This window comes from Corapipo altera, unplaced genomic scaffold (genome assembly GCF_003945725.1).
Source record: "Corapipo altera isolate COAL_440 unplaced genomic scaffold, ASM394572v1 308, whole genome shotgun sequence".
Lineage (NCBI taxonomy): Eukaryota > Metazoa > Chordata > Aves > Passeriformes > Pipridae > Corapipo > Corapipo altera.
Window position 1 is genome coordinate 4,780,096 of NW_020884925.1, and position 13,096 is coordinate 4,793,191.

The 13,096-nt window shown below is 41.4% G+C and overlaps 1 protein-coding gene and 1 long non-coding RNA gene across 4 annotated transcripts in view; one reads left to right on the plus strand and one right to left on the minus strand.

Annotated features, from left to right (window-relative positions):
• Positions 1 to 10,839, plus strand: part of RORA (RAR related orphan receptor A) — a 244,095-nt gene extending 233,256 nt beyond the window's left edge. For all 3 annotated transcript variants that reach the window (XM_027657899.1, XM_027657901.1, XM_027657900.1), the window contains one exon: positions 643 to 10,839. In XM_027657899.1, the coding sequence (XP_027513700.1) occupies positions 643 to 807 (165 nt within the window). In that variant the 3' untranslated portion in view covers positions 808 to 10,839. The remainder of the gene's footprint in view (positions 1 to 642) is intronic.
• Positions 10,840 to 12,060: 1,221 nt separating this feature from the next.
• On the minus strand, positions 12,061 to 13,082 carry LOC113954032. Its single transcript, XR_003530090.1, has 2 exons — positions 12,992 to 13,082; positions 12,061 to 12,343 (listed from the first exon to the last, which is right to left on the minus strand). It is a non-coding gene; the product is annotated as an uncharacterized LOC113954032 (long non-coding RNA).
• Positions 13,083 to 13,096: the final 14 nt, after the last annotated feature.

The following is a 13,096-nucleotide window of genomic DNA, read 5'->3' on the forward strand; positions in this document are numbered from 1 at the left end:
TCCTGACAGAGGTAGTTCCTTATACAACTCTGCACAGCCAGAAAGATTCTGCTTAGTTTCCCACCACAGAATTCATTACAGTAAAAGCAGGAGGGTCCAGCCCAGCCTTTGTGGATTTTCTTCATTTCAAATCCTGGCTCATGGACTTCTTTTCTCAGTGTATACTTTGGATATCTTTGTTGGAAGGAAGTTTCTTCCATGCGCTTTGATACAAATCCTTTACTCAGTAGCTGATATTTTTGTGATATTTTTGAAGTACTTATTTTTCACCTTATTTGGCTTAAGTTAAATAAGTCCAATCTATTGCACTGCCAGTTCCCTCCATAGTACTCACAGTGGGTTTAAAAGCAGTTGGGCTGCCTTTTTCCAAGACTATGATTTAGTTGCATGAATGAAGATCCAGCTCTGAAATTCTGTATCAATCCAGTGAGGAAACCTAATGACACATTTTCCTAGGAACTTAAAGATTATTTCACAAAGAGCTGGGAGTCCATTACATAAATACCTTTAACACACCCCCCTGGCTGTGCACCTGAAATGTCACAATCTGAACAGTTGTGTTTGGGAGAGTGTAATCCTTGCAGCAGGATCGGGAGGGCTGGTTCCCTGTATGACCATATGACTTTGTTCATTTCTTTACAGTTAATATGCAAAGTGTCTACTTTAAGAGCACTGTGTGGACGACATACAGAAAAGCTTATGGCATTTAAAGCAATATACCCAGACATTGTGCGACTTCATTTTCCTCCACTTTACAAGGAGTTGTTCACTTCAGAGTTTGAGCCAGCAATGCAAATTGATGGGTAAACGTATCACCTAAGCACTTCTAGAATGTCTGAAGTACAAACATTAAAACAAAAGAAAGGAAAAAAAAAGGAAAAAAAAAAAAAGAAAGAAAACCAAGACACTTTATATGGCCCTGCACAGACCTAGGGAGCCAACACACTGCACATCTCTTGGCGGTCGGGGTCAGGCGAAGGATGGGAAACAATGACACAAAGTTGAACTTGTTTTTCTCATGCATATGATTTCCATTATGCCTACAAATATGGACCCTTTTTCTGTCTCAGCTTCTCAATCCTTGACCTCTGTTTACACAGACTGAGGGTACTAATGTCAGAAGGTTGTTTTCTCCTGTAGTTCACTGCCCAGACTTTTGACAGAACAATCAATTTGTTGATCAGAACAGAGTCCACCCAATAATCAGCGACTGGTGTGAGGTGCAGAGATTTCAGCATCAGTTTGCACAACTTGCTCATTGTTTCATGAAGGACGATTTTTTTTCACCTACCACTGTTTGCCAGTAGACAGAACGGCATGAAAAGGGTCCATAGCAATAGCAACAATAGCATTATAATATATTACAGGGTAAATGGGCATGAAGACTATATATAGCAAAAGAGATATTGTTTATATATTGTTTTAATTAATATAAAATGTAGTTACTGGTATAGCTTTTCTCGTTGAATTGATAAGGCACTTTCATTTTGCACCTTTTTCTTTAAATTAAATGCTAGCGTGTTCATTGTTGTGTTGCATGTGCACCAGAAATTCAAGTTTAACTGAAAAAGGTTTGGCAGGTACTGGTACATTGGGAGGTATTTATGCTGCTGTTTTCCATGTTACTTTTAAAGAGAGGCTGGTCATATCCTGAAATGGTTACAGATTTTTTTAAAGAGTTGAAAATAATGACAATTTTCTACATAAAAATAATCTTTCCAGATGTTAAATTCAAAGGTACTTTTATTTTTAAATCTTTCAAACCTGGATGTTTAAAATTACATGCCTAAATTCAAATTTAAGTGCACAAGTCAAAAGCCTCATTGTCAAAGGTGCTGAGTTTCACTGTCAGAGTCAAACTAAGCAATTACAGCTCATTTCCAAATGAGTAACACAGCACCTCTGAAAATCAGGCTGTTAAATGGTGTATTTCTGCCCACCATAAATCCAGGTTTGAAGATACTTACTCAAGTCTATATCTACAGTAAAAGTATGTGTGTATGACATGTATGTGGAAAAGTAATTTTTATACATAATATTCCATACTTTTGTACTCCATATGGTAAACAATGCCTTCAGACTCAAACGTGAGCCCAGCAAAACCAGAAGGGGTGTGACTGCAGGGAGATGAGCCCCTGACCCCTGTTCTTCCAGCATCCAGCAGTTCAGTTCCAGGCAGCTGATCAGAGAAGTCCATTGCTCTCCTTGTTTAGAAAGAAGCACTTTAAAGTTTAGCAAATGGGGACTAACAAAGCAAAGGCAACACTGTTGCTAGAAAGCATTGGTTCTACTCTGTATAATGCCTGGAAATCATTAATATCATAAATCTGCATTCTGTAATTCTGACTCCTGTACTGCAGAACCAACCAATAAGCTGAATCTTGCAGTCTTATTAATTACATTCCCTCCAGGAAGAATTCTGTCTCTGAGCAAATCTGGCAGCAAACCCAGTGCTGGAGGAGGCAGATTCACAGTAAACAACGTTACAAACTGAACTGTGGCTGTTTGAGCCAGAGATGTGTAATTGGGTTTGCATGAGATGGAGATGCATAACTGGATGCCCTGTGGGCCTGCACAAAGGAAGTTTCTGATAAAGTACAAAAGAAAAAGCTGGGAACTTCAAAAAAGGAAAAGGAATGAGACAGAATGTGCTTTAGTTTCCAAGGGTCAACAATCTCACGTGTGTTACAGTTGCTGAGAAGTAACACGTGAGTAGAAGCACACTGAAGCCTAAGGATTTTAAGAAGGAGAATGGGGTCAGTGGATTATGATTAGCAAAATACAGGTTTATTCTGTGGTTTGAACGTGTTTCCTTTGGGGTCGATTTGAGACATTTAGCTGTGACACCTCCTGAAGTGTTCAGTGTTCCCATCAGGGAGGCTCAGAGCTGTCACTGCTCTCCAGGGTTTGGAGGGAGGGAGAGGAGCATCACTTCCCTCCCCAGAGCAGTGACCCCGAGTGTGGGAGGGCAGCACCTGCAGCCCTGGGAGCACTGGGATGGAGTCAGGAGAGGGCTCCTGGGAAAAGCCCCCAGAGCTGCCTTTTGCTGCTCCATCCTGCTGCTCCTGGAGAGGGGGCTCAGCCCAGCATGTGCCCTCCCCACCCCACTGGAACACGTCTGGAATCATTGTTTACTCTATTGGAGTAACTGGCACGATATGGTACTTGCATTCTAATGTCTGTTCCTATTTTTGAAGCAACCCTTTTAACTAACAAATGTTTTCTGAATGTGACCAGCCTTAGGTGCTAGTCCTGTAAAGATCAACTAAACTTAATCTCAGTGTCAACTAATGAGTACTGAAGTAAGACCTGTACGATTTTAGAGAGCAAAATACAACTCCTGCTTGTGACAATATGTAGACTACCAGGTAAAATATATGGGGATTAATTTTCAGTCACATCCTTTTTCTTACCTTTTCCTGATGAGTATTAGTACTTTACCAGGCACCTCAGTGCCAGTGGTTTTGTTTGGAATCTAGTTTGGCATATTTACACTCTTAAGTCATTGACAACACCATTTTTGGAGCATTTACTAATACAGTATGTAACTATAAAAGGTTTCAGACAGGGCCTTAGCTGACAGTGATCTTCCAGGCCAGAAAGGGCTGTCATTTTGTTGGTGGGAGCTCCTGTGCTGGCCCCTTCTTAAATCAGGCTGTGCACACCCCCCAGGTAACTCTGCTTTCCTGATCCCAGGGAACAGCCACTTGGCAAAAGAGTGTACTTGTTGTTTTGCTCTCCATGGAGAGGGGAAGAAAGGGCTGCAGCCTGGCAGAGGGACTGATGAGATCTGCCAAGGAGGCTTCTATGGAAGGGGACACGGGATGGCCCTGCCAGAACCAGCAGAGCAGAGGAAACGCGTCCACCCAACCTCTGGGACTGGGGTCAGATGCTCAAACAGATACTCAGTTAAAAACATACTTGAGGTCAGTGGATATTCATGAGTATTTTCATAATCTGCCCAGTTCACTACAAATAAAACACTAGGATAGCTAAGAGGAAGGAATATATTAGGGTTTATGACCTGGTCCTCAGAGTCTGCACAGATGTTTTCATTGGGTTATATCTATCCATGGAGATGGTTTCTGGCTTTCTAGAAGGAGACACTGTCCTGTCATTGGAACCACCCTAATGTATGTCACCCCCTCTAGCATTGATTGACATTGAAAAACTATGGGATTAGGTAAAAAAGGGAGGCTGTTTTTAAGTTTGGTTGTTCTTTATTAGCTTCTCTTAGTCTGGATACCAAGATATCTGTGTATGTGCACCTGTGTGTGTGTGAGAGAGTCCATTGTGTGAGCACACGAGTGTTTGTGTGGGTCTGTGTGAGTGGCTGCTTCTAGGCTGTTCAGTGTCAATGAATAAAGAAAATGTATTCAAAATACTTAAGTCAAAAATAGAAGGTGGAAAAAAGATTTATTCTATACAAAGCCTTGTCTGGACCACTTTAGAGAGACTTCTATTTTTTTAACCCTTCTATAAATGTTTGATGGCACTTGAAATATTCCTGCAATAAAATGTGATTTGTGTAAACATTAAAAAAAAAAGATTTTGTAATGTGAAACAATGAAAGAAAGTAATGTAATTTTTCTAAAAAACAAAAAAAACACAAACGAACGAACTTTGTATTATTTTCTTGATGGAATTTGTCTATTTGTCTTTGGAAAACTTTTTATTTCATTGAATGTGCCATAGTAGAGGTGTGTTTTTCTTTTTCTTTCCTTTTTTTTTTGTTGTTTTTACATTTTAGATTAAAGGAATAGCTGTGTTCCGACATTCCAAAATGCAAGATGACATAGCAGTCATGATTAAAAGGTTTGATTAGTAAGCTTCAATCATTGTTGCTTTTTTTGCACATGTTCTTCATTCCTCTACAGTGCAATATGTACATAGAGCACTTGCGGGTGTAACCTTGATCCCTCAGGGAAAAATACATATTTGTACAGGATTTTTCTTTTTTTTGCCTTTTTTCTTTTCTTTCCTTTTTTCTTTTTCTTTTTTTTTTTTTTTGCTAAGGAATGTCGATTGAATCACTTGTCTGTTGTTGAGGGGCAGCCAGATAATAATCCTAAACCACTGTCACAAAACATTGATTGTTTAAATTTTGTGCCCTTTTATTATTTAAAAAAGAAAAATAAAAGTTATTTTCTGACAGTTCTTTGTGCTGATTGGTGAAAAGAAGGGTAAATAGATAAGCACCTTATGATTGACTTAACTGTGAATGACAATCCATCTCGTTTCCAACAAGAGAAGCCCTATCATTTTGGAGCTGGGGTTATGAGGCAGAAACTAATGTGCTCAGGGATCTTCTAAAACTCTTCAACAGGGTGGCCAGTACTGCTGGTGGAACAAATTGCTTTTTAAAAAATCTGCTTGTATTTCTTCCCTTCCCCCTCCCCCCAGGCACAGGAGAACTGGATATTTTTGTTAGCTAAACGTGTGTGCCTCGTTCTCTGACTCACTTTTGCAGCACAGCTGCTTTTTGGTCGCTATTTTGTTCGAGACAAAACTCCAAACAGCGCAAAGGCTTCACAGTTATATTTTAGGAAATAAATGCTGACCCACTAAATAAATGATTGAAATTAATTTCAGTACCCTCTGGACGTTTTTATAACGAGAGGACTATTTTTCCAGCTGAAATTCAGTGTTCTGCAACAGGAAATGGCTTTTCAGTATTTAAGTTGTCAAAGAAAACGGGTCAGTGGCTGGTAGAACTTTAGGAATGAAAAGGTCATGGTTAGGTGGCAGCAGTGAAGTCACACAGAAAGGGACACAGATCTGCAGGAGTACAGGAACAGCACTTCAGACCTTGTCTGGCGTTGTTGCAGATGTTTCATGGTAAAGCAAAGGACGTGACTGGAGAGGAACACTGAGGCTGAAGACATTGTCCTGTCTAGAACAGCAACCACAGCCATTCCGAGGGGTTTGGCAGTGGCACCGAGGCCCAGCAGTGCCTGGGAAGTGCCCCAGTGCCAGGCTGGAGGCTGCTGGAAGCCTGGCCCAGTGAGCTGTGTGCTGTGGCTTCATGAGAGCAGGGAAAAACTACCATCAAAGGGAGCAAGACTTCAAGCCTCTGGTTATGCTGGGAAGAGAGTGACTTTCTCCATCAAACCTGTCTGTCTGCTTGCAGAAAGCACCGGTTTTCCAGCATCTTTGAGGGTTTTTCATGGGTATTTGGCTTCCAGCTGTTTACTTTAGATGCTTAGGGCACAGGGAAAGTGGCTTCTCCAGCTGCCAGGCAGTTGAGCCTGGAATGGCCTTGCCAGGCAGAGCAGGGCTGAGCCAGCACTGACCTCCTGATCAGCTGGTGTGCTTGGCAGCTCCAGCAGAGAATTCCTGCTGCTGATCACATTAGACCCCGTTCTTTCCAGACTTGCACATCAATTAAACCTCCTCTTAGAATGGACAATCGATCAGATGTTTAACTGTGCAATGGGATGAGCCAAACACTACAGTATCTTTTTCTGGATTGGCATAGACAGTCCCCAGTCTGTAGTGGATGAACTGAACAGGTTACACAGGATAAGCTGTGCAAACAATGTGTATTTTTTTCCCTAGACATTCCTAAACTCCCCAGTGTAGATAACCCTATTAATATAAATGTCAGAAACAGCATTTACTATACAATATCCAAAATAATAAGCAATTTTCTCTTGCATATTCAGTGTATGAAATTCTACCTGTGCTAGTGATTCTGATTGCACAGAACACCTTTATTTTCCCTAGCTGGAGAAATATAACTATTAGAATTATTTTTTCATAATTAATACTAATATTTATTACTTTAAAAGTTTCATCCATTAATATATTTGAATATGAGCCTCCTATTTTCTTTTTGTTTAAATATTCCTGTCAGTAAATCATTTGGTGGAAATGAGGGCACATGCATACAGATACCAAATACAACAACAAAAAGCAAAGTTTTCAGATGTAAAGGAGTATTTATTTAAAAATCCTTGCAGTATGTGCTTTAACTCTAGTACTGTGATAATGGCTCGCTACATAATGTTCAGTCACTGGACTTGGGGGGGAAATGTGTGACATTTAGGAGGATATACAGTCTATCTTTGGAACTTCATTCAGGTACTAAACAGAATTTTAACATCAAAACAGAAGCTGTATTCTACCTTTTCCATATGTAATGTTGCTGTTTGTATTTTTTTTGCCTTTATCATTGGTAGAATATAGCAATAACTTTATAGCAATAAGTAGGCTATCCAAATAAGAAACAAAACCTGATAAAGGCTTCAGATCAATGCTCATGGGTTCACTTCTTCTGCCACAAGATTCACATGTACGTCTTCCCTCATCATCTCATCACTTCTTCAAGCTGAGCTTCACAGTCAAGTTGTCCAACTTGATGTGTGCCATCACCCTTTGTTACCACGTGCATGTTCTGTGTTCCCATGTCCTGCGTGTACTTGTTCTCCCGTGGTAGTGTTTCTCAGGGGTTCTGAAAGCACGATCTCCGGGGCTGTGTTTCTCTCTGTGTTGGCATGAGCCCCTTTTGCCGGGGCGGGGATGTGACCGAGCTGTGATTAGTGGCAGCCTCCTCGCCGAGGGAGCCGAGCAGCTGCTGTTCCTGGGACCTCTGGGCTGCTCCAAACGCCCGCAGCCCCCAGGCAGCTCCTGCGGCTGCCCCGGTGTGGGGCTGAGCCGCGTCTCCAGCTCCCTGGGCAGCGTGTGCCCTGTGCCAGCACAACGCTGGCCTCGCTGGAGCCCCGCTCTGCTCCCGCCCCGAGCAGCGTTCGCCTCAGCCGGGCTCTGATAACGATCTGAACGCTCCGGCAGCGCTCAGAGGACGAGTTGTGACTTTCGGTTTGAGAAACACTAGCCCGGGTACCCCCGAGTGCCGGTGTGGATGCACAGCCCTTACAGGAACTCGCAGTCTGTAATCTCATCTCTGCCAAGGCAGAGGATTCATAAGCAATACAGTGAATTGTAGTTCACAAAAAGGCAAACGTACTGTACACCTTTGGAAATCCAAACCGTTCCTCATTTCTACACTGATTTCCAACAAGTCCCAGAACAGTGGTCAATGTTTGAAGTATTAGGACATTAACTGGCTGCTTCTTTCTGTGTAACTGTATTGTCTGCCTGCTCCTTTTCTGGAGAAGTGTTTTTGTATTGGATGTTTGGGCCAATGGGAGGCTTCAAGCTACAATGTATTTTCCCAGATTAAATATATTTAACATATGACAAACCCCAGACAAGGCTTTTTAAAATGTATAAAGAACTGCAGTGTTAGGTGGTTTATTTGCAAACTGTTTTCAATGTTGTCCATTTTTATGGCACCTTTAACAATATTCTTGTTTCCAAAGTACAAAAAAAAAAAAAGGTTAAAAATACTCTAGCCATAACTGAATGTCAAGCAATAAAAACAAATGACTTTTTGTGCATAGATTTAAAAGAAATACAAGTTTTAGACATCTGCATGTAAATGCAATCTCTTGTTTACTGCTTTCTTAAACTTGAGCAACTGATTCCTTATTTTACTACTAATTTAAGGACTTGTAATGGCCTGTAAACATTTTATCTTGCTCTATTCTTTCAACTCTAACTTTGTCTCTGCTTTGGAGTCATAATATTTAATGTTGTTCTGCTCACCTCTATACAGTTAACTTTTTGCTTTCATTCTGTATAGATAAAGTTATACTATAAACAGCCTACACAGTGCAAATATTTATCTGTTTATCAAATACCACATTATGCTGTATAATATCTGTTTTACTATATAATCTATTTTAGACATAGCTGTTTAGAACTAGAGTGTGCTATTTTTGTGTTTTTCTGATGTGTGGTGCTAGATAAGTTACTTTTGTGAACAAAAACAAACCAACCCCTTTTATTCCTAGACAATACCACCTTTGGGTCTTGTTAATTTCACTGAGTATAACTATATATAAATATATATATTTGTGTATATATATATATACACCAACAGATGCCCAACAAGTACCTGTATCAGAGTACAAGATTTGGGACATGGTTTTCTCTTTAAATGCATAGTGTCATTATATAAATTATTCTATAGTATATTTAATAAGGAGAAAATTACTTCACCGGTACAGATACTTGATATCAAATGTAGAATTTTTTTCTACATTATTAACATTATTAATTATTAAGGTTATTAAAAATGTTCTGTCCAGCTTGTTACCCTTTTGGTTACTAAAGCAGTCTGCCTGTATTGTACCAAACCCTAGAGAAACATCTGATCTGCCCGTACACAGCAGTTCAGGTGCTGGCTGGAGGGAGGTGGCTGCTGGGGGCACTCTGCTGTGTTGCAGGAGGGGTGTGGCTGTTCTGTGCCAGCTCCTTCCTCCCTGCTCCCTGGGGATGGCATCTGAACCCCCCGGGGTGTGCCCGGGCCTGCACGGAGCGGCACTGGCTGTAAAGAGGAATGTTCTGGAACTCTTCCATAGGGATGGATGGCTCAGTTCCCTCCTTGGATGTGCTTTAGAACCAGGCACACATATCCAGGGACAGCCAGTAGCAACTAAAGTTCATTAAGAAGTGGAATTTGCAACGTTTTGTCAGGTATGGGGGTTTTGTTTTTCTTTTTTCGTGTAAACCTTAATTTACGTAGCCATGTACCCTTCAAAGTACTCCTGTCCCTGTTCCCTTCATTCTAGATATTGTTTTCATGTTCATTCTTAAAAACTGATGGATATCAAATATCTAACTAAGGAGGTAATTAACCTTTTAAATATTTATTAGAATTTTTCTGTAATATTACTGAATTTATAAGATCTTTAGCAAAGATTTTTGAGCAATTTATTAATAACAATGTTTCTGTTTACTGCACTTTTTGATAATAGAAGGTAGTGAATTTTAAAGCCATGGTTCTTGGCTTCCATGCACTGCTTTTATACCCTCAATCCAAGGAATATATATATATAAATAATTTTTTTTAAACAGCAAACATACTGTTGACCTAAAAACAAATACAAACTTTACTGCACCGTGGGTATATTTTCATAAGTGGAATGTTTAACTGCAAACACTATCAGGACAATTATAAAAACCTCTTGAAGCTACAATCTTATTTAAATATAAGCCATGACAATTTTGTTTTCCCTTGTTGATTTAAGTCACCTTTTGATATTTTGAAAGAGAAAAGGACTACTCTTAAATCTGTACGTTCCAACCTACAGGTAATGCAGGAACACGTTCCCCCATTGTTTGAACAGTTTGATATATTTATGCAAAACCATTTGGTTAACATTTCTCCTCCCTCTTTACTAAATATTCAGTGTACCAAGGCCAGAATCAATGCTGATTACAAACACACATCAGATTGAAGATTAAGCACACAGACTTTTAAAACCTCGTTGAGTGAAATGCTCAGATTTCTGTAAATACACACAAGCTGAAATGCAATGATACTGTACATGTAAATATGTGCTGTCTGTTATGTGTACAGTATGTATAAATTCCTTTTCTAGCCACAATAAAGTGTAAGCCATCAAGAGGAATACTAAAGTGGTATTGTACTAAACCTTTGCTAATGATCTTTACCCAGTCACTTCACTTGTCCCCCTCATGGACCTTTCCAGCTCACCCTACAATAGCCTGCTTATATTCGACTTTGTTATTTTACTCGGTCCCGAAAAAAGTATTTTGATTCATTTTGTAAATATGACTGTAAAAATAAGAGATTTAATGTTGTCTTTTAAATACTCCAATTTTCATTCTAATATGAATGTTGTTATATTGTACTTAGAAACTGTACCTTTAATATTACATTACCTTTATTAAGTGCATTGAACACATCGATTTTAGATGTGCTTTATGTACTGTTATCCTGTAATAAAACTTCAGCTTCTAATGGAAAAATCTGTCTTTTTGTCAGTAGCATCTTGCTTGTTTTTCTGAGTTGTGGTTAGTAGGTTTATTCCTTAAGGGATGCACTGATACAAAATCAGGCTGTGCTTCCAAGCCCATGTGTCAGAGCTGTTTTCACACAAACATCACCTTGCATTTGTCAGCAGGGAAACAGGACGACTCCTGAATACCTTTTAAGCTCCCCTTTTGGCCAACAAGAGCTTTAAACCTTCTTAGAATGGATGTGGATTAATCTACTTTCCCTCTCCTTGTTGGGGTCTTCATGTTTGAAATCACAGTTCACTGCACCAAGTGCCAAACACAAGAAATCTGCCACGAAGCCCTCCCAGGGACCTTCCCGGTGGAATCACCACTTTGGGATAGATCTAAATGAGGATTCGGGTATCAAAATTGAAGTTTTAATACAATTTAGGCATCAAAAATCAAAGTTGCAACTCCCCTCTGCTGTGCTAACCTTGGGAGCACCTGACTGTGCCAGCAGCATGCTTGGTCTTGGGGCATGTGAACTTCTCCTTGTGTACCTCCTCAGAAATGCCTCAGTCCTGCCAGAGCTTTGAACAGCTCAGCATTTATATGCCTGACCCTGATCCAGGAATAGACACTAGCATTCATCTTTGAAGCACTGGATCTGGGAGCAGCTTCACCTGCAGATCAGCTCCACAAAAAAAGGAGTGGAAGGGGTGACTCTCAGAACTGCAGCACTGGGCAGTGCCATTTGTTCTGCAGCAGCTCCACGTCTGCAGCAAAGACACTGAAACCCCAGATTTAACTTTCTCATCCTCAGCACCTGATTGCTGCCCAATCTTTCCAGTCACAGGGGAGTTCCTAACCAGCAAGATAGAGGTTAGGCAGCAACTATAGAAAGAACCATGTAAGTTCAATATAAAACACAGGTTTTCTGAAGTGAGAGACAAACTGAGGACTCCTGTCCTTGCCCATAATGAAGGCTAACTGTACATTGAGGTGGTGGGTTTGATCCCTGATTATTTCACAGAACCACAGAACTGTTGAGGGAGGCAGGGCCTTCCAGAGGGCACGGGCAGGGCCACCAAGAGCTGGTTGTCCACAACCAGGCCCAGCTTTAGAGAGTGTCTCCAAGGATGGTGACTCCACAACCTCCTTGGGCAGCCTGTGCCACTGTTTGTCACTCTCACAGTGGAAACATGTTTCCTGATGTTTGTGTTTATGCCATGGAAGGAAAAAGATCACCTGTAGGAAGTAGCACCATTTTATAAAAAAACACCCCAAAACCCAAAAAAACCCAAAACAAAAACAAACAAACAAACAAAAAACCACACCAGAAACCACACACTGCAGGTTTTAGAGATGCAGTCTGAAGCAGGATTTAACCTGCCACATTCACCAAGATAAGCCTCCTTGTCATTCAGCTGTGTCACTGTTGCCATACCTGGGCTGGGCAGTGAGATCACTCCTCGGAGACTCCTCCACTGGGCTCTGGATGGGTCCAGCAGGGACAGGAAACCTTCCTGCTCCTCTGAGATACACCAATGGAGAGAGGGCAGAATTAAAATCAATGTCCTTAAAAGTGATCTGCAAGGAAGCTGAAGCCCCCCCCTTGTTGGTGGGTTTGGAAATCATTCTGAATCATCTCCGTGTTCCCATGTATTAGCCCAGTTTTAGTCACAGGACACCAGGGGGACACTGCTGCATGTCCCATCCTCACTGCCCTTATTTCCCCACCTGTGGAGCAGTGACGGTCACCTTTTTGTTGTAGCATTGCAGGAAAACGAGTTTTCATCACCCAAACCTATGGGTTCTGACAACACCCAAATTCCACATTTTACCACCCCGGGAAGCCTGATATCAGCACAAAAAAACCCAACCAACAAACAAACAAACAAACAAAAAACAAAAAAAACCCCAACCAACCAAACAAAAAAAACCAAAAAAAACCAAAAAAACCGAACCAAAAAACCAACACTTTTGTGGCTCTGCCCACGGGATAACAAACGAGAAGTGATCCAGGGAAACTGGACGGCCGGGAGAGGAGCGAAGCTGAGGAACGGGGCACCTGAGCTCTCATAGATGACCCCAACCCCTGAGGGACGGGCTGGGCGGCCACCGGTGCCGCCCGGGATACCCGCCCCCTGCTCAGGGCACACTCGGCTGCTCAAGGCCCCACCTCTGCACACCCGGGGCGGAACGCGCCGCTCACGGACCCGCCGACGAGTCCGCCGCGCCCTCACAGCCCCACCCACCGGAACATGGCGGCCGCGCCCTGAGGCGG